Below are 20774 nucleotides of genomic sequence, written 5' to 3'. Positions count from 1 at the left end.
TATTAGATTCTGATAAGGCAGAAGGTAGTCCCACATTGATCAACCCTGTTAAACAGTCACTGCAGAATTTTAAAGTCAGTAACAGACGTAGCAATTAACTTAAATTTATGGATGTTGCTTCCTTTCTAATTTTTTTTAAATACCATTCCTAGTAAACTTGTATTTCCCCTGAAGATCAAGGTGTGGAGACCTAAATGAATAGGACACACTGGCTTGACAAACAGATTCCTGTCTCTGTTATGCAGCTGTTAACCAGAGAATACAAAGCTGTAGAAAAACTGTAAAGATTTTCCATTTATTTTTTTATTTTAATTAATTTTTATTTATGCTTCAATGCTTGACTTTTCTTTGGTTTCTGATGTCATCTGCTTGCCTTTCTTTTTCTGAGAAAGCTGAAAAGTGGGTGTGAGAATCTTAAGTACTGTAAAGAAGCTGCTCCCAGCATTGGCTTTCCAGCTATGGCTACCCGTGTGCTGCTGCAGCACGTTATCACTGATGACTGCAGAGGGAGAGCAGCCACTGCCCCTTTTTTTTCCCAAGCTGTCACATAAACTGTCTTTTCAGAAGGCTGAATGTGCTGGTGCTGTGGCTTAAGAGTTCAGGCTGAAATTGCTGTCCTTTTTGCAAACCAGCAATATTACAATGGGATTGTCAAATCCTTACAGAAGTTGTGGAGAAACCTTTGGTGGAGTTTTTTTGCTCTATGAATAGGTGCGCAGGTTGGTGTTCTTGTTTGTTTTGTATTGATGGAGGGAGCTGAAAAGACTAGTAGAGAGGGGGGCATTCTGTGTAACCCAGTGGATTATTTCTCCGTTGGATTTTTTTTGTCCTGACCTTTTTTCCCTCTATTTTATTGTCAGTTCCAAAGTTATCGGTAGGGTATTGTAATGTAGACCAAGAGTTGTACCTCTGTACCAGGAATATGACACTTTGATTAAGGGTGATGTCAGACACTGTCTGCCATTTTAAAATCAGACTTGTGGCAGATGCAGAGAAAAGAATAAAATGTGAAACACTTTTTCAGTTCGTTCAAATTGAAGAGTGATATTGAATTGGAAAATTAATTGTGCTCTTCGAGATACTGTTTAACAGCTTCTGTCATGCTTTCCACTTCTGTTCCTTGGTCTGTTCTGCACAGAAGACTTCTGGTTCAACTGTCACTTAAATACCTGCTTGCAGATGTGAATCATATGCTGTAGCCATATTTTTAACCTCATCTGAATTTCTGTTCTAGTATTATCTTAGACTGTGGTTTGTTTTTCTTACGCACTTCTAATATCACTGACATTAACAACCTTTTGTGTCTCCTGGGCTCCTTGTAGGGCCACCCTTATCTCTGCTCTTTGAAACCTGCTTTCTGCCAGCCCTTCTCTCTACTTCATAGTATTATGGAGTATACTTTGATATTTCATTCTTAAGCCAGTTCTTCAGTCCTGTGCCTCTTCTTTTCCTCTGTACCTTTAAACCTGTAACAGCCTCTGTATTTTCTGTTTCCCAGCTTTGTTCTTTGCTGGAACTTTCCATGTTACTCATTTATCTTTGTCTGTTTTCTGCTGGTGATCTCTGCCCAGGCAGCCTTGCAGAAGTGGGAGGCTAGAGATTGCTGAATAAAAATAATTTTATTAACAAACCTTAATTAGGGTATGCTAAAGTACCTTTTTATTTTCAAATATAAAAATTCTCTGAACTGTGAAAAGAGACAGAATTTGGGGTTGTACTAACTTCCTTGTGGTGTTTCCACTCAGTCAGAAAGCCTATGCTAAATTCTCAGTGGCTTTATTTTCTGCTAAGGGCTAAACATTTATTTTTTAGGGCTAAAATCTTCCCTACCTGCAACTAACTGTGCTGTACAAGAAGGAATAGATTGAGCCATTTGTGAACGTATAGGAACCTTCTCAGTGGCTGTTCTTCCAATCTAACGACTGGAACAGTGGGTATAGGCTTCTCCTTCTCTTCCCTCTTTCCCACCCATGTATGTCTTCGGATAACTGTTTCTGTGGTACCCACTCCTATGTTTTCTTGTTATCTGAGTCATAATTCCTCTTCAATCTGCAACTCTTGAGTGATGTTATGAAGAAAATAATAATAATAAAAAAAGTTTCCTCATTGCAGTGCTGACTTCACTGGGTTCAGATTCATCCAGAGCTCTTCAACCATACCATAAGCTTTGGATAGTTTCTTGCACATCCAGTTCTGTTTTTCTAAGCAGTTGGTACAGACAGGAAAAAAAGGCTTTGGGTTGTGAAGATAAAGTTTGAAAATGCTTATCAGAAATCTAAGTTTCTACTGTGTTTCTAACAGGGCCTCCTGAAGAAGTGTTACTCTGCCAAGGCTGCATACCTCTTCCAGCAGGACAAGTTCTACGATGTCAGCTATGACACTGGTGACAAGTCCATTCAGTGCAGCAGGCGTCCGGATGCATTCAAATTCTGGCTGATGTGGAAGGCATTGGGAACCACAGGCCTGGAGGAGAGAGTAAACAGGGCACTGGCTTTGGCTAGGTACCACCTCCTAATTTTCAATATGTCTGCTTTGTTTAATGGACTCAAATGTTGACGCTGCTTACACGCCATATCCTGGAACAGACCACAATGTTAGTTTTTTTCCCCCTCTCCATATTGTTCGGAGATACTGCTTGATTTTTTCTCCACAAGTTTGCTGAAGTTCTTGATGCTTACAGTATGTTCTGCTAGGGGCTGAAGCACATTTTTCTTGCTATCTTCCCCTCGCTCACCCTGTTCAGTTTTACTAAGTTTTTGGTCTTGCAGAACTGAGTTTCACAAGTCAGTTCTGCAAAATTCTTGCTAGAAGGTGTTTCTGAAGTAATGGTGGTGGTTCAGTTTCTGGGAAGAAACTTCCATACACAGGTTGTTTTGTCTTCTGATAGAAGAAATAATACTGCAATAAGGTAATGGCCCATTAAAAACAATTCACTTGAAGTATATTTGTTCAGTATTTATACAAGATACATCACAATGAAATCTTCACCAATTCCTGGGCTAGCTACCTTACCACACTACCATAAGTTAAATCATTAATACTGAAAAAGTCACCCATATCGTATTGCTATTCTATTTGTTATATGAACTACCAAGTTGAAAATAACTGAACGTTCACTGCAATGAAAATTAAAGGAATAATCTCCCTTCAACGAAGTAACTTAAAGAAAAGGTAAAAATATGCATAAACTAACCCCAGAATGGATTAGAAAGGAATAAAAAGAAGCAAACCCAGAAAAGCCCAAATGAGCTGTGGCTTTTTTCTCTTATTTTTTTTAAAGCCACTCATTGTTTGGCTGGTTAAGTGTTCCTTAATAACCTCTAGTTAAATTGCACCTTGTTTTTGTTCAGAAGCTTTGTACTATTCTGTGTCTGTGCAGAGTAAGTAATTCATTCCACTATCAGCAGGAGAATTTAGCCTTACCAAGGTCACTGGCCAAGGTCGTTTGACTGAAAGTGTAGTGATTAATGACCTTTCTGAGATCGATATTTTCTTTGAGCTTTAGGATTCAGCTGGTAGTGCTTCTAAGGAGTGACTGGATTGTCTTTTTTCTTTTTTTTTTTTTTTTTCCTTCTTTAAGAAGAAATTTAATTCTTAGTCATTATCTGATGAAACGCATTCTTTACAGTAGCTGCATTGCTATCTTGAGTTTGCACGGACATGGGAACTATGCCAGGTTTCTGAGCTACTCAACAGCTGTGCAGCCTTTCTCCTGATTTGTTACAGTAGGTGTTACTTTCATGTTGCAAAGATAGTGTTTCAACATTCCTGAACACAGACCTGGATTAATTCTGGAACTAGTCCACTGGCTATAGAATTTAAGAGCAGGATTACTTTTTTTTTTTTTTTTTTTTTTCCCCTCCCATGGCCAGGCAGAGCTGCAAAGGCTTTTGGGAAATTGTGGGCTTGTATTTCTGTTGCATCAAACTTTGCTTATTGGCTATTCCATTAATCTCTTCTTGTTCTGGAGATGAATCATGGTTTTGGTGTATTAGATATCCCAGGAACATTGTGATACTACCTATTTGGAAAGGCTTATTTATAAAATACTTACAGTAGAGCATCCTACTGATTGTTTCAGAATGTCTTCCGCTCTTCCCCCCCACCCCCCCCAGTTATTTTTGATGCAGGGATATTGCTTTATGAACAACACTAAAAAGACAATAGAAATAAACTGCTTTTAGAATATAACTATAACCACCTCTGCGGTTTATGCTTCAGCATCTCTGCAGTTTTTCTGCCTGATTCCTGTTCTGACACCTGCTCTTAGCAGGCATATGTCTACTTTCACTGCAGATCTCCACCCCTCATTTTCTGCAATGCTTAATCATAGCGAATACCACTTCTTTCTGCACTCCAGTCCTCACTGAGACTCAAACTCTTCTGACATTCTACAACCATGACACAATAATAAAACTCCATTGTCAGTTGTGGAAAGATACACAGGGTAAACGGCTCCACTGCCATCAAATGGTCCTGGCAAGATAAATCATGGGTGATGGATTTTCTAATGGCTGCCACCTTAAGCTATTGACAGTATAGTTATGAACATGATTAACAGTGTTGTGAGCTTGACCAACATAAGAGATTTGACGTCAGGTGGTGGTTTGTAAAAAAGGCACTTGTGGCAAGAGGAAAGGGTATTAAGCATTGTAAAACAGCTCTAACAATTCAAGACTTCAAAAAGGCAATCATGCCTAGGTGGGCATGCCCAGTAGTGTGGGCATTAACAGGCAGGTAACAAATGAATGCACACAGCAGGATCTGAATGATCGTGGCAGGAAAGATCCAGGACCTTGACTTGTTACAGTGAGAGGAAACATCTCAGCAGTGCACAACACTCATAGAGTTGCGTGATGTGGGAACTGGCACTCTACCACAGCAGTCATTTTGCAGAGATGTGTGCTAAGAGGTAATGAGTCACATGAACAATACTTGTTAATGATAAACAGTGTGACAAATCCCCTTGCTCTGTTTTGAAAAATGTATACCATCTAGGGTATTGTTTACTGCCTCCCTAGCCAACCTGTTTCTGCAGCATGTCTGCCTAATAGCAGGCACTGCAGATACAACTGTGCTAGAGGTGTCCCTGTGGGGGCAGGTTTCAGGCATGTGGATAGGACCAAGGAGGGTTATTTTGACAATATTTTTCTTCCCCAAGTAGTGGGTGAAAGAAATTTGTGTGATGACCAGTTATACAGCTGCAGGCAGGAAAATGCCAAATAAATACAACAAAAGAATAGATTTGTACAAAGACCAGTAGTTGAACTGTCTCAGTTTTATTACTGTTAGACAGCAAATATTCATGTGGAAGACTAAAATTATGTTGAAATGGAAAAGCTGTGTGAATTTGAGGTGATTTCTTTGTAGTTTTCCTTGGGAGGGCTTTGAGGAGGGGGAATGAAGAGAGAAGTCCATGTTTTGTCAGAGCGTCCTCTTTGCTTTGGAATTCCTGTGTGATGTGTGCCGTGGCAAAGCTGAGGTCATGTTTGAAAAAAAATTCTATAATTTGAAGCTCTTTGGCTCCAAAGTCTTGATTCAAATGCATCTTCCCATTGAAGGCTTCTGTGATTTTCATATTGACAGGTGAAAGAGAAAAGAAATACTTACTTCAATGCTTTGTTAACGTAGGATGCCCAGGGATTATTGTGCATCAGCAGTGACTCACTGAATGGAAATGTGTACTGTTGTGTACAGTGTGGAGCAAGGATAGTACTGGGGAAATTGCTGGGCTGGAAGTATGTGGAAACTTTTAAATTCTGGGCTAAACTAAGAGGTCATGGTGACAGGAATAGCACAAGAGATGTCAAGGTGACCATGACCATGAAATAAGCAGCACAGAATCAGCATTTGAGAAAAAGAGATGGAGGAATTAATTTGTAGAGAGCAACTTCAGTGGAAATTTGCATTGGGGAAGTTCTCAGCTTCATGCTAATAGGATCAATTTGTGCTCTGTGGCTCCACTGAAAATCTGTGCTTGAGGACAGAATATGGCCTCTCCTCAGTGCTCCTTGGCTGGCTATAGCCTTCATTTGTTTCCAGGAATTGATGGCTACTGCATTTTCACAGCAGGTAGAAATGAGGTTTAACTCTGTGATTCCTTTGCGGCTGGGGGAGAAAAAGAAAAGGAGGAGAAAAAATGTATACATGTTCAAGACCTTTTTCGTTGTTGTCTGTATGTATTGTTTTATTCTATGCTTTTAAACTCTGCATTTTTGATTACAGATATCTAGTGGAGGAAATTAAGAAAAGAGAGGGATTCCAGCTTCTTTTGGAGGTAAGTGAAAATGAAACTGAACTATTGATGTTATGGAGACTGGGTAGTGTTTGATTTTTGTTCTTTTTAGCCAATTGCCAATTTGTATTTGAAATATGTAATGTAATAAGTTTATGTATTGGAGGTATACAGATATGATTGAAGACACATAACATGTTCTGTATTCCCTCCCATCACTCTTATTTTCCTACCTTCTGGTCCTGTGTTGCCTCAGGAGGTATAGATGGAACACTTTTTTGTGAAAGTGAAGAGTCTGGCTGCAAAAAAGCAGTGCTTGCCAGACTTACAGATAAGACCGTGTGCTGGATGGAAGAATATTTTGATCTTAAAAATGGACTTTTCATCATCAAAGTCCATGGTTTTTTTCCTTGACTCTGTTTCTACACCCATCTTCCTAAAAACTACCCCAAAGTTGCTTTTCACTGATCTTTGCTAAACCTGTCGTCTTATTACCTGTTAGTGACCTTGCTTGGGGGGAGAATGAGTAAAGGGGGCAGAGGTAAAGTGCTGTTTTTCCGCATATCATCTGCTTTTTGGTTAAGAAGGCTAATATCTAGGGAATCTGCAAAGATCTGTCATTCTTAGAAAAACCTTCTGCAATGTTGGAAGTGTATGTATGTGAAAGACAGCTGGGTATGTAGCGTGGGGAGGAAGAGAGCAGATGTAGGAAGGGAAACAGAGGAAGTGCCACACGTGGAGACTGATAAACTGTAATGATGCAGGTTTGGTTTACGCTTGCTTAGGCCATGAGCATTCAAGAAGAAACATGAAATGTAAATAATAATTTATACCATTCATACAATATAAACTTTTCCCTTTGACTTTGAAAACTGCTGATTTGAAAGTGCATACTGGGTGACTTTACATGAAGAATTTTGGGCCAGCAGCACATGATGGGGTTACTGAAGTGGCAAGCCTTTTAAAAGGTCTCCATGTTCTGTTGTCGTAGAGTTTAGCAGGGAGCCCAGATCTACTGTAGATGTGAAAGCTGCTGGGGAGAGCAGAGGCTGCTGTTTAGTTCCTGCAGGAACAGGACATCTGTTAAAAGTGGGACTGGGGGGAGTGCTATAGTATGGGCTATGAGAACAGAGTTGAGCAAGGGTTAAGAAAAGGTTTTCAGGAATGCAGGGGGACAAGCAGTGAGAATTCAAAGACAGACTGCTGGGAGGCAGTTGGGCCCTGTTACGTGAGCCCTTTCTGAACGGAAGTTGGGCTTTGGACAAGAAGCTGAGGAAGATGATCCTGTGGTACATGCAGTGAGGAAAGTCCTGTAAGGAGAACTGCCCTATCGCCTGGAAATGCCACTCGGGCTTGAGTCATCTTGAACTCTTCTGTGGTATAACTGCTTACCTGCTTGGGTAAGAGCTGTGACAAGATAACCAGAAACAGTGAAGCATAGCAGAGGGTAGTTACATTTTTCTGGGATGAATGGTATTTACAGAGGGGGGTGATGTATTTGATGTGTGAAAAGAAACTGAGATAATCAAGAATACAATATAGGCAATGGCAATATGTAATACATGCCATCTGTCTACTCCTGCCGTCTGATTTTAAGTAGTTTTAAAATAAACCCTGTAACAGCAAGCTAGTGCTTGCGCTCATGAGGAAGCTGCTGCCTTTTCAGGGTCTGTGTTTATGTGTGTACTCAGTGCGTGCTCTTTGGGGAAAGAAATGGGACTTTAAGAGCTGAGCTTTATTTCATTCAGTGGCAGCAGGTGGCAGGTTTGCAGCTCTGTTCCTGCTGACAACGATATTCTTCTTGATGATTAAATTGTATTTAATGCATTCTTTGAAGTGAGGTGGAAAATTATATGAGCAGTTCTCAGTGCCCTTTCATGAAAGAACATGGCGCAGCTGGTGGGCTCTCCTCATTCAGGAGACTGCCTGGGACTGTAATAGCAGCCGCATTCACAGTGGGGCAAAGAGGAGGTGTGACCCAGCTACCAAGACCCCTTTAAACTTCTTTTTTTTTTAATTATTTTGTCTTTCAACCACCACTAATGAGGATAGTGTGTGGGAAGGGAGAGGGGTGTGTGAGTCTATAATCCATGTTATAATCTAGACTCCAGTTAAATACTGTGTTGCAAATAATGTAGGTAGAGAGTTTGAGTGGTTTTACGAATAGTGTTGGATGGGATTGGGAGGTACGTCTGTTCCTCATGCTATTGCTATCTGTACGGGTAAAAATAAATAAATAAATAAAAATTGCTCCAAATTAGCAGGAAATGTAGAGAGACCCTGGACTGCTCTGCTGGGAACATTTTCTCAATCATACGTGAAATGGAAACCTCTTGAGCACAAAATGCCTTGTTTTATAATGCATGGTGAACAGCAGTTTTTGTTGGGAGTCTTGCAGCTAAACTCTCTGCTGAGTTTAAAGGCACAATTTCTCTGGAGTGAAGCAGAGGCGTGGAGTCTTAGTGTTTGCTCAAAAGACCTTCTTAGATATCGGAAAAGATCTATCCAGGATATGGCACATACCTGCAAGGGGTCCTGAGATTCTTATAAAATGTGGAAATTGAGAAAGCCAGCATTAACTCCAGTACTATGTAGTGCTGTGTGATATAAAAGGTGATTGGCATTGTTCAGTAGAAAAATTATTAATGTGCAAGTGTTAAATGGTGACAAAAATAGAGTTGTGTAAAATGCATCATAGAAATTTCCATTTAGAAAAAAAAACAACACTAAAAAGAAAGTGTGTTCTTCTCTTTAAAGTTGCTTCTATTCTGAAATCTGTAAGTTATCTCTCTGTTCTGTCATGCACTTTTTTCCTAACCAAAGTTTTTAGTGAGCAAAGCAGAGTTAAATATGTATGTAGGAAGGAGAAATAAAAAAGGAACCCCAGCAGGTTTCCTTTTTTTGGCAGCAAGAAGAGAAATGGATGATATCAGAACTATTTCTAGTTTCAAAAAAGGGAAACAAAAGGTGAGTTGCAGAAGGAGGTTTTAATGAGAAGGGTATCAACTCAAAGGCTTCTCCCCCTGCCCCCCCCCCCCCCCCCCCCCCCCCCCCCAATAAAGTAAACTCTTTGATGAGCTTTTATATGTATTCCTGTCCCATTTGTTGCACATCTCATAAATAATCACTTGTTCTCTTGTTTAGCCGGAGTATGCAAATGTTTGCTTTTGGTACATTCCACCAAGCTTAAGAAAAATGGAGGATAGACCTGAATTTTGGCAGAAGCTACACCAGGTGAGTGTCACATGAACAGTGTTATCTGTAGCTCAAGGATTTTTCTGTGTGCCTGATAAGAATGTGAAATAGCCCTTGACTTTGTTCAGCACTAACCTACCAGTAGAATGGAGATCTAATCCTTAGATAGCTGTTTGTAGGATTTAAGTTTGTTCTCTGTTTAGACAAGGCTAATGTAAGAGATGCATGCATTTCCAGGTATTCGGCTTACTAGCAAAGCTGTTGGCTGGCTGAGAGAAGAGGAACAGTGTTGTCCGCATCTCCTGTCTAGACAGGTTATTCATTACGTGTTTCAGACACTTAACCACTGTCCTTGGAACTTGTCTTATTATCTGTGATAATCTGTGATAATGCAAGTGAGGAAGTGCTTAAGAATACATTTCTGATGTTAAACAACCCATAAATGAAAACAGGAATACAATGAGAAATCAGCAGTAAAATTTTGAGGTTACTAGTGGGGAATAAGTAGTTAAGACTTAATTAACAAGCCAATAGACACTGTGGTATTATGTTCTACTGAATAAGCTATTCTGTGAGGAGTTGAATTTATTTCATTGTTTGCTCCTCTCTGTAGCTTTGGTGTTCTGCATTTATTTTTTCCTAGAATTTGCTACCAGAAATTTAAACTAGAACATAGATGTGTGTGCTGTGTGCACACTTGCATATGGTATACATACTATCCACACACATGATACACATACTATATATACATGCACACTTTCTATAGTGTCTGCTGTCCTTTCAACAACTCTACTTTCACAGGACTTGTATTCAATTTATGCTGGGTGCTGGTGTCTTTAGGGGGTGAGGTCTTCCTCAACCCTGTCTGTATTGCTTTGGAAAGTATATTTAACTTTTGCAACACAAAGCCATGCACAGTATGGATACAAGGGCTTTGCATTTACTGTGCTTTCACAAAGCGTGGATGGGTTATAATCCTTTCATATGGGGCTTCCCTTCCACTCGTTGGAGTGGACAGCCTATATATATATGTGTGTGTGTATATATATATATACACACACACAGAGCTGTACAACAGCTCCTCTACCCATGAAGGAGTGAGGATATGGAAAGAAGCAATGGGAAGACACAGAAGAAATAATGCTGCAACTGCCACCTTTTGATTTCCATATGCTGTGGAAGGGACTGAGGAAGGAAGGGGTGAAACACGATTAATAGTTTTGAGCACATATATTATGAGTGGCTTACTGAGTGCAAGTAACTGGTTCTTTGCTTTGCTGCTCTATGGTGCTTCTAGTTAGGGTGGGGAATATAGATGCCTGGCTTTATTTTATGTACTGATACAGACAGACTGATGCTGGAAATGCAGATTTCCTAGCCAGTGTTTTGTGGAAGAGAACTTTGAGAGAAAGGAGCTCATGTGCAGTTTCTCCCAAGAACTGAGCACTGCTGCAGATCTCAACCACTCTTTTCATGAGCAAGGTGACATTTTCTTGATTCTTACACCTTCTCTGGTGAAGCACCAAGATACCCAAAATCCTGAACCATAACCTGTTTCCTTCCTCCCCACGAAAGCCTGAAAAATATTTACCACAAATCAGACCAAAATTCCCTAGCAAAGCAAGGCACTGAATAGCACAAATTTCTCTCCCAGAGGAAACAATAAATGATGATTGTTAGTTATGTTGCTTTAGGTGCTGCTGGGAAGTCCGTGGACGCTACAGAAATGAGCCCGTTGCACAACTAAAATGTGTTATTTCATCTCCTTGTTTCTCTACAGGGACAGGTCTAGGGTTACTTTGATTTTTGAATGCTGAGGGCCAGTTTGGGGCACAACACATATCAGTGAGCAGATGAGATGACAGCAGTGGATCACAAAAAATAAGACTGACTTGACTTTTCCAGCTAACGTCCATTTTGTTCTAACATTGCTGATGCAAACAGCATAGTCATTATATTACATTAATCAGTACAAATATATGGCTGGGCAAGAAGGAATGTGTCCTCATCAGTAAAGGTGTAAGTGATAAGAAGGTGAAGACTGAAGAGGTTGTTGCATTATGCCATTGATGGACAGATAGGATGTGTACAGTTTCTTGACTGCAAGTGCTTCCTGTATATTCCATCATTTCACTAAAACGAGCATTAAAACGCTTTAATTCACAATTTATCTTTTCAAACAACATTTTAACATCGCAGTTATTCTGTTTATTGAGAAATCAATCTTCCTTTTTGTTGATCTGCATATTTGACAATAATTAAGGAAATGTATGTCTTAATCCTTTGAGCAAGTAATTGATTTTATTCAACTGCTTGTTCAGCAATATTGTTCAGAATAACATACTGTCTTCTAAGGTTAGTTATGTGAGTTAGTGCTGGTGAAAGTTGATAAGCAAATAGCTCTGATCTCAAGTCCTCAGGTTCGTGAAGAATTTGCGTAGTACTATGCAAAATAACCCTGAAGGTTTTCTGCTTTTCTGCTGTATTGGTTGTTCTCCAGCTTCCACGGCCCACTTCATGTGGAAAAGTGTCAGGGCTGACTGGTGTATCACAGTGTGATACCTGATTGTGATGTTGGTCTTCTAGCTGTCCTACATAAACTGTGTCTCTCAGAAGCCTTTTTTTTTGGGTGTGTGTGTGTGGTAGGCTGTTTGCTTGTTTGTTTTTAAGATCTGGGGTCTTGGACTTTAGGTATAAAATTTACCCTCTTCAGAGTCTCCAATGTGCAAACCAGAGAGGTGAGAGGAAAGAGTGGCCTGAAGGATCTGGGACAGCCACCATCTGGTTATTTGATTCACCACACCTGAACACTTAGGGAAAGAGAAACAACATGGTGGTGAAGAAGTAAAGAAAAGCATAAATTATACTTTACTCCGCTACCCAGTGAAACTGGGAATTCTGGATATTCAGAGAAGACTCTGAATATCCAGAGTCTTACACCACTTTCATCTTTTGGGATTGCAGCAGGAATTGACTGTGTAGTGAAACTGATTCTGTGGATGGTACAGGAAGGCTTTGGGTGCAGTCGGGTGGTCCAAGGCAGTCCATGCCCTGAACGTTTTGCAGTATGCTGAGGGCACAGCAGATTACATAACCTGTAAAGAAACCTGTGATGTAAGGTGTTTTTCAGTGACATTTTTCACAAGTAAGTGAAGAGGGATTTCTTGTAGAAACCGTACAAATGGGCATTCTGTGGTAATTGGGGAGCTGCTGTTACATCCAACTAAAGATATTTGTAAGGGGTGTAATTTTGTCATCGCAAACTGGGGGCAGTTGTCTCTGGCCTGGAACTGACATAATTGATGGGATGATGGAACAGTTGCTTTGCTAGTACTGTATGTGCCCTCTTGTGGTAATTTTGGTCCTTTTCCTCTTGTGATACACTGTAAGATTTACTTTGTTTACTGCTGAGGATGGTCAGTATGTCACAGGGTCACAGTGAGAAAAGTAACTGGAAATCACAAGCCAGAAATGGAAGTGAGGGGAGAAGTAAAAAATTTAAGCCCAGACCATTCCAATTTTTGTATTTTTTCTATAACTACAAATACCTGTGCATGCTCTTACTTGTAACAATCTTCTCTTTAGAAAAATCAGCTTTCCCAGTTTATGCTGAAATGTCTCCAGATGATGCAGAATTAGCTGATAGTAATACCGTCTCTGGAAACCCTGCTGGCAGCACAGAGGATGCTAGGGCAAAGGGAGGGTTTGGAGGGATGCATCTGGAACTATTGCCATCCTGTTGCTAACGCAGCCAGACAGCTATGCATTGTGCTTTTTGGATCAGCTTGTAGTCTGCTCAAACTCAGTGTGGTCTAGAAGACTAAGAAGGAGACACAGAAGTAACAGTCTTTAACAGAGCCCTCCTATGGGAGCCTGACTTCGCCAAAGGATCCTGGAGTGTAACTGCAGGTAGAGTACTGCATATTAAACACTGCTCAGTAAAGGCAGCTAGTGGCATGTTGCTAAGTCCCCCTTTAGACCTCGAAATTTGTGTTAAAAATGTGTCAGTAGACTCCTGGTAGGTCTTTTCTGCCTTACTAAACTTTGCCTGGTCTGTAGTTCTAAATAACATATGCTGGATTATCAGATTTCCAGTGGTTCAGTAAAGCTTTTATATGCAGGTGTTAGTTCCAATTACTCAAAAGTCTACCATCTCACACTCTTAGTTGTGTGGTGGATTTGGGTTTTTTTGTTTAGTTTGCTTCCTGCTCTTTTGTGGACTTTCGGCCAAATAATACAACATATATTGGCTGTATTAGAAGGCTCAGAATACAATTTTATACTAAAGCTTGTGCAGCTTGGAATGACAATTTTGCCCCTCCCCTCTCCCCCTTAGTAATAAATAGGTAACCTTATTCTTGCCATTCCCACCCCACTTAAGAGAAGAATATAGCTGTCTGCTATCTGAAGACATATTTGTAAAATAGCCTGTCATGCTGACTGGTGTTGTGATACATTTATATAATGAGAGGTTTCATATCAAAGCAGAATTGTAAGGAGGTTGAAGTGGTGTTGCCTTGGCAACCTCTGAGTCTTACGGTCTTTGTGGTATAAATCAAACGCTAATTAAGGACCCGATTCAGTATTCTTTATGTATTCAAAATACCTATTGACAACAGTTTGAGGTTTGAATGGAAGGGAAAACAAGACCTCCAGTTGGTTATATTAATAATGTTTGCCCTGTATATTTTGGAAGAACAAGAGAAAAATGACATAGACTATAACCGCCACATTAAATGCAGTAAACCCAGCTTTATGCATAAGAAAGGTCCCCAGCATGTCACTGCAAGTCTATTTCCACTTGGGATTTGTGTGTAAAATGTTATTTGAATGCTTGGCATCCTTGTGTACTATATTTTGAGTTTTTCTTACACTTGAACAAAACCCCAGTATTTTAATGTGGGTGCTTGAAAAGTAATGATAGAGACCCATTTCTATGAATGTTACTTACATGAGTAATTATTACAGTAACAAGTAGCCTACTTACTCTAGCATCTAATTCTGTTTGACACAAGTTTCTGTGGAGGGCCACGGAAAATCAATGGTAGAATTTACACAGAAGTATATGGGAGTATGGCTAAATCATTGGCTTCTATGACAAGGTGACCTGCGCAGTGGATGAGGGAAAGGCTGTGGATGTTGTCTATTTAGACTTCAGTAAAGCCTTTGGCACCATCTCCCACAGCATTGTCCTGGAAAAACTGGCTGCTTGTGGCTGGGATGGGTCTACTCTACACTGGGTAAGAGCTGGCTGGCTGGCTGAGCCCAGACTGATAGGAAATGGAGTTACATCCAGGTGGCAGCCCGACACAAGTGGTGTTCCCCAGGGCTCAGCACTGGGGGCCAGTCCTATTCAGTATCTTTATCGATGATCTGGACGAGTGGATTGAGTGCATCCTCAGTGAGTTTGCAGATGACACCAAGTTGGGAAGGAGTGTTGATCTGCTGGAGGCCAGGAAGGCTCTGCAGAGGGATCTGGACAGACAGGCTGGACTGATGGGCCAAGGCCAATTATATGAGGCTCACCAAGGCTCAGTGCTGGGTCCTGCACTTGGGTCACAACAACCCCAGGCAGTGCTACAGGCTTGGGGAAGGGTGGCTGGAAAGCTGCCCAGTGGAGAAAAGGACCTGGGGGGGCCCAGGCTGAACATGAGCCAGCAGAGTGCCCAGGTGGCCAAGAAGGCCAGTAGCATCCTGGCTTGTATCAGAAATAGTGTGGCCAGCAGGACCCCCTGGAGTGACCTGGAAAGACCTTCCGGGGGGGATGGGTTGTCATTTCAGCAGATCAGATTGGGATCTCCAAAGGGGTTGTCTGAAGAAATTTTGTTTATCGGGGAAATCCTCAGGGTCAACAGAAGCTCTGGATTCATCCTATGTAACTTGAGGCAGTTAACCAAGGAAGCTACTTGAGGAGTTGGCACAGTTTCCCTGAATCTTAAACATGGAGAAGGGGAATTCCCAGATCATGACTTAGGCAACCTACAGTCAGAAGCACTCTGGGGAAAGATTGTCAGTCTTCAAGATTCAGGAGAGGATCCTAGCTTGGCTGCTTTAGTTCAGAAACACAAGAAAGAAGAACACAACAATAAATCCTCAGCATGCTGTGTGCTGTTTTAGGCCTCTCTTACAGACTCCTGGAGAGAAGAGCTACAAAATCTCATCCTAATTCAGTGGGCCCAGCTGAATTCTCAGTGTTGTGTTCAAGAGGGGCAGAAATGCAGCATTCTGGGAGAGATGAGAGCAGGAGGCCCGGGGGAGGCAGGTCTGCAGGCAAGGACCTTAGGGGAGAGAGGCACAATAAGCCCTGAAACCACGAAGTGAGTAATACAATAATAACCAGGACTTACGTTGTAGTGTGACTGTTCCTCAGCAGAGGATGGCGCTCAGAAATTTAATAATAAAATAAGCAGTCACTTGTTAAAGTAACATCTCCTCTTATTTTGCAACTAATAGTATATAATACACAGCAGCAGAATAATGTAGTTTAGGTGCATATAAACGACTATTATTGTTAAGAAGAGAGATCTGAGCTCTGATAAATGAGAAGAAACAGTACAGTGCAATATAATAGCAGAGAAAAATTATAGCAGTGTTTCAGTGCCTTGTTAATGAGGGATTTGCACACTTCCCTTTTTAACATCATCTTTTCTGCAGTTTCATATAACTCATCAGTACGAGTGGCTGTAGCTGTTAATTATAAAGATATTTAGCATGACTTTGCCTTGAATGTCTCCTCCGTAGATTTGAGTTATAAGAACACAAAAAAAGATGCCTTTTTAAAAGAATTGTTAATTCAAAATAGAATACTTTGATTTCCTGACTGTAAATCTGCACATAACTGGAATTAATGTCTTTGTTCTCTGTTATATTTATCTTTGCATGTGTACTGAAGTAGTAATGCTAGACTAAGGGGCCAAATGCACTGTTAAAGTCTCATCAGGAGGAGCCGGGATCAATACGTTTCACCTTGACGGTGTCCATCTCACCTTAGCTTTAGACCCAGGTGCTAGCCACACTTCAGTATGTATTTTACATTGCTGGGGTTGTACGCCTGCTTAACTTTCAGCCGCATGTAATGGTTTGTGAGACTGACCTGATTTCATGCGTGCTCTTTTATGGCATGACTGGCATATCAGATGTGTGCATGGGAACAGAAAGGAGGTATATTTGTGTGACTGTATTGTAACCTACAGCACATGTAGTAAGACAAGGTGAGGATGTGAACTGCTTCCAGCCTACGCTTTCTGTAATGGTCCTAAGTGATATTTTAGTAATTCATGATATGGCAATTCAACAAAATAGAGATTTCTGTTCTAGTTCTCTGCTTTGCCCTTCTTCCAGACTGGTTTTTCAGGAGTGGGTAGTACCAGTTGGGCTCCAATTAAAAGCAGTTGTATTCATGCAGAATTTACTTTTTTTAGATTGGTGGTACTGTTTCAACTGAGGCAAGAATCAATATCACTAGATAACCATCCATTTAACTTTAGACCATCTAAGTTCTGTCCTTTTGATAGTTGGCTATTTCTATTCTACCCCTAAGTCCCTCCCTTTCCAGGCTTGTAATATCAGGTGATACCTTGAACTGACAATATTTACATCCCATCCAGCACATCTGGCAGAAAAACATCTCTATTTTAAGAGCACTGTCAGGCAGCTGCTGAAACTACCCCTCAATTCTCGGAACGAAGAGAAGAAACCCAAATAGCTTTGCTGCTGTATGGTTTATTAGCTGAGAGTGCAGGGCAACTTTTGTTAAAGACTTAAAGTTGAGCTGTACATGTTCAAGGCCCGCTGGGCACTGAGGTGTGTTGATCCCCAGTGCTCAGCCTACAGAAACCATCAGAGCTGTGGGGAGGGAGTCTGCTGCATCTCCATGTGTTGCATTTAGGCTGAACAAGGATTTCATCTTTCCCGAGCCACCTGCAGAGCAAGATTGCTCACATCTCTGGAGGTGAAGTAGGTTTCACAGTAGCTGTTTCTTGCTTGAAATCCTTTTAAGGGTGATGGAGGGTCCAATAATTTCTCTGTGTGGCAATACACATGATGGCATGAAATGAAGCTGGGGGGGATAGACAAAGTGAAGAAGAATATTGTGACGAAATAAAATCATGACAGTGTGACAGATTCAAAGTAAAGGACGAAGCCTTCGAGGGAGATCAGTGCAAGATGTATTTTCATCGGAGTATGTAATGCTCTGTGAAAGTACCTTAGCTAGCTCAGGTACTGGGAGTGGTATAGCTACACAGAAGTGTGGTACTTAATTCAGGTTAACTAATTAGTCCTTGTGAGATAGTTTTTAACTTGACTCTTCTCTCAGAACCCAACTAAATCACGTATGATAGTGGGGTATGTTTTGTGTGGGTGTACTCCCTTCTTACAGGGGAAGCATAGGTTCCACTTGTCCAATGTCGTACAAATTTTGTATACTGCCTTGCTAAAACTTGGGGGTCATTGCAGCTTTCAGTTCAGATATAGAAAAAAAAAACAACCCACAAGCTGATTTCAAACCTTTGCATGGTTAAAAGTTTCACACTCAATAAATCTTTCTGTTTACATTTAGGAAGCATCTAAAAAGCCTTATTTTCGAACTGAAAGATCAACAAAGGCTGTGGGGATTCAGTGGGACTGCATTCACCACTTTATTGCCACAGATAAAGGGTGCTTAAGCACTGCATAAGTGCTTCTTGCTATTTCTGTGTGAACAAAGTACGATTTAATTTGTATGGCTTCCAAATAGATACAGCATGTTATCCAGAGCAGTGGACATTTTGCATCTGTTGTTTTGAGTCTCACAGACTGTAGAAGGACCGAGAAGGTAAAACTAAAACCCATTTCTTTTCCGGAAAAGGGATTTTTTGGGGGGATTAAGTGGAAGTGGCATGGTTCTTATAAATTAAATAGGCAGTTGGTGACATACCTCAGAAAATAGTTTATCTGTGTGTGTGAAGAATTGAAAAAGTAATGTTCCCAATTTGGAGATAATGGTCATTTTGATTAAAGGGTTATACTAAGGTAAAACTAGGTTATTTACTAGGGTAAAAAAAGCATTGGAATGGTATATCCTACTACGAATGACCAAGGTAGAAAAGAACAATAGGCAAACCCAGCTAATCTAGAAACTGAGTCAACTCTATGACATTTTTAAAGAGCAAGTATTGATCTATTTTCAGAGTATAGGAAGCCGAAGGGAATTTACATTGAATCTGTCCCACTAGTGAGCCCTTGTTACGTATTTGAAAGGCAGGTAAAGTAATGATGAATTATCAATATTCTACAGATGAAGAAAATAAGGAAAAAAAGGCATGGATAGAAGAGTTTATCCTCTGTTTTTGCACAAAGAGCACTTCAGCATGTCATCCTTATTTGTAGCTCTCATCATTTCCCAGTAATGTAATAAAAATAAACATGTCTGTCTTAGTCATGTTGCCACACAGAACAGTATTGCATTTTTGTTCATTACTGCTATAGAAATGAAAAATTTCATGTTTGGTAATGCAACATGACACGGTGAGACTTTTTAGAATTGTTCATAGGTGCTTTTTGAATGTAAATGTGTGTATCATGAATAAGAGTGCTCATATGGATGCATGTATATGATTATTTATTTACATATTGGAATACTGTAAAAGAAAATTATTATTGAAAAGGGACAGGGTGGAGTAAGGCATACTGTTACTGAAATAACTAGATTCTTGGAAAAACTTGTTAACAGAATCACAGAACAGTTGAGGTTGGAAGGGGTCTGTGGAGGTCATCTTCTCCAAGCCCGCTGCTCAGGCAGGGACAGCTGGAGTTGGTTGCCCAGGCAGGACCATGTCCAGGTGGTTTTTAAGTATCTCAAGGATGGAGACTCCATAATCTCCCTGGGGAACTTGTGTCAGTGTAAAGTCACCTTCACAGTGGAAAAAGTGTTTGCTGATGTTCAGAGGGAACATCCAGTATTTCAGTTTCTGCCCATTGCCTCAGGTTCTACCACGGGGCATCACTTGAAAGAGCCTGGCTCCGTCCCCTTTGCACCCTCCCTTCAGGTGTTTACGTACACTGATGAGATCCCCCCCAAGCCTTCTCTTCTCTAGGCTGAACAGTCCCAGCTCTCTCAGCCTTTCCTCACAGGGGAGATGCTCCGGTCCCTTAATAGTTTTTGTGGCCCTTCACTGGACTCTCTCCAGTATGTCCATGTTTCTCTTGTACTGGGGAGCCCAGGACTGGATGCGGTACTCCAGGTGCAGCCTCACTGTTGCGAGTAGAGGGGAAGGATCACCTCCCTCGACCTGCTGGCAGTGCTTTGCCTAGTGCAGCCCAGGCTACCCCTGCTGCCTTCGTGGCAAGGGCACGTTGCTAGCTCATGTTCAACTTGGTGTCCACCAGGCCCCCTGTGTCCTCTTCTGCCAAGCTGCTTCCCAGCTGGGTGATGCCTGGCATTTAATGGTGCATGGGTTGTTCCTCCCCACAGGCAGGATTTCTTATTTCCCTTTGAACTTCATGAGGTACTTGTCAGCCCGTTTCTCTGGCCTCTGTAGTCTGCATGTTCCGGTTCCTCTTAAACCTGGTGAATATTTTTGCTGTCTTAATAGTCTTTGGCTATTTCTAGGGAAAAAAAAACCAACCCACCCAAAACAAACCCACAACCCTACAAAAGCACACACAACCATATTACTCGTGAATATACACTTCCCAAGAAATGCTAACCTCCAAATCTATGGTTTATTTTTTGACAAAAACACAGTATACATTCTTAGTCTATTTGCAGTCAAATATTTTCTGTTCTGAGCTATGGCAAGTTGCTGCACTCTTGATGTATTCTGTTGGTTTCAGCTAGTGCATCCAGATTCTTGACTGCAGAGTACTTGTCTGCCCAAACATCATGTATTTTCCTCTGCTTAAATAGGACTAAGTACTCTTCTTTGCTTCAGTTTGGAGTTGGAGCATATTGACTTATATTTTAAATAGCCTTTTTTTGCCTGCCAGTGAAGAGAACTGCTTTTAATAAGAAAGCAGAGTTTGAAGACTCTCAACAGAGTTAATTTAGTTCTAGTTGACCCTATTGACTATGTTCTTATAAAGCAGCACCGTGCTCCTGCATATCTGTGCACCCCTTCATTATGTTCTGTCAGTGCCATATGCACATTAATAACCAACAATGGAAGAAAAAAAAAAGTTTTTAGAGGCTGAACTCCAAACTACCGCTTTTCTGAAGGTGTCATAGATCATGTTTAATAGCCTGTGGATCAAAATGAAACCTAATATACATCAGAGGGGAACTCAATAATTGAAGCATCCTGGGAATGCCTAAGTACTCGAGTCTTGAGGTCACTAGAAGCTTCATTCTGTGCTCAGTTTTTAC

General features: G+C 40.9%; 1 protein-coding gene across 2 annotated transcripts in view; it reads left to right on the top strand.

The window, feature by feature from the left end:
* Positions 1–20774, top strand: part of GADL1 (glutamate decarboxylase like 1) — a 132962-nt gene that overhangs the window by 84714 nt on the left and 27474 nt on the right. For both annotated transcript variants that reach the window (XM_056338214.1, XM_056338213.1), the window contains exons 12-14: positions 2302–2501; positions 6226–6277; positions 9380–9469. In XM_056338214.1, coding sequence (XP_056194189.1) covers positions 2302–2501; positions 6226–6277; positions 9380–9469 — 342 coding nt within the window. The remainder of the gene's footprint in view (positions 1–2301; positions 2502–6225; positions 6278–9379; positions 9470–20774) is intronic.

Source organism: Falco biarmicus, chromosome 4 (assembly GCF_023638135.1).
Source record: "Falco biarmicus isolate bFalBia1 chromosome 4, bFalBia1.pri, whole genome shotgun sequence".
Lineage (NCBI taxonomy): Eukaryota > Metazoa > Chordata > Aves > Falconiformes > Falconidae > Falco > Falco biarmicus.
This window is presented reverse-complemented; position numbering and strand designations above follow the sequence as displayed.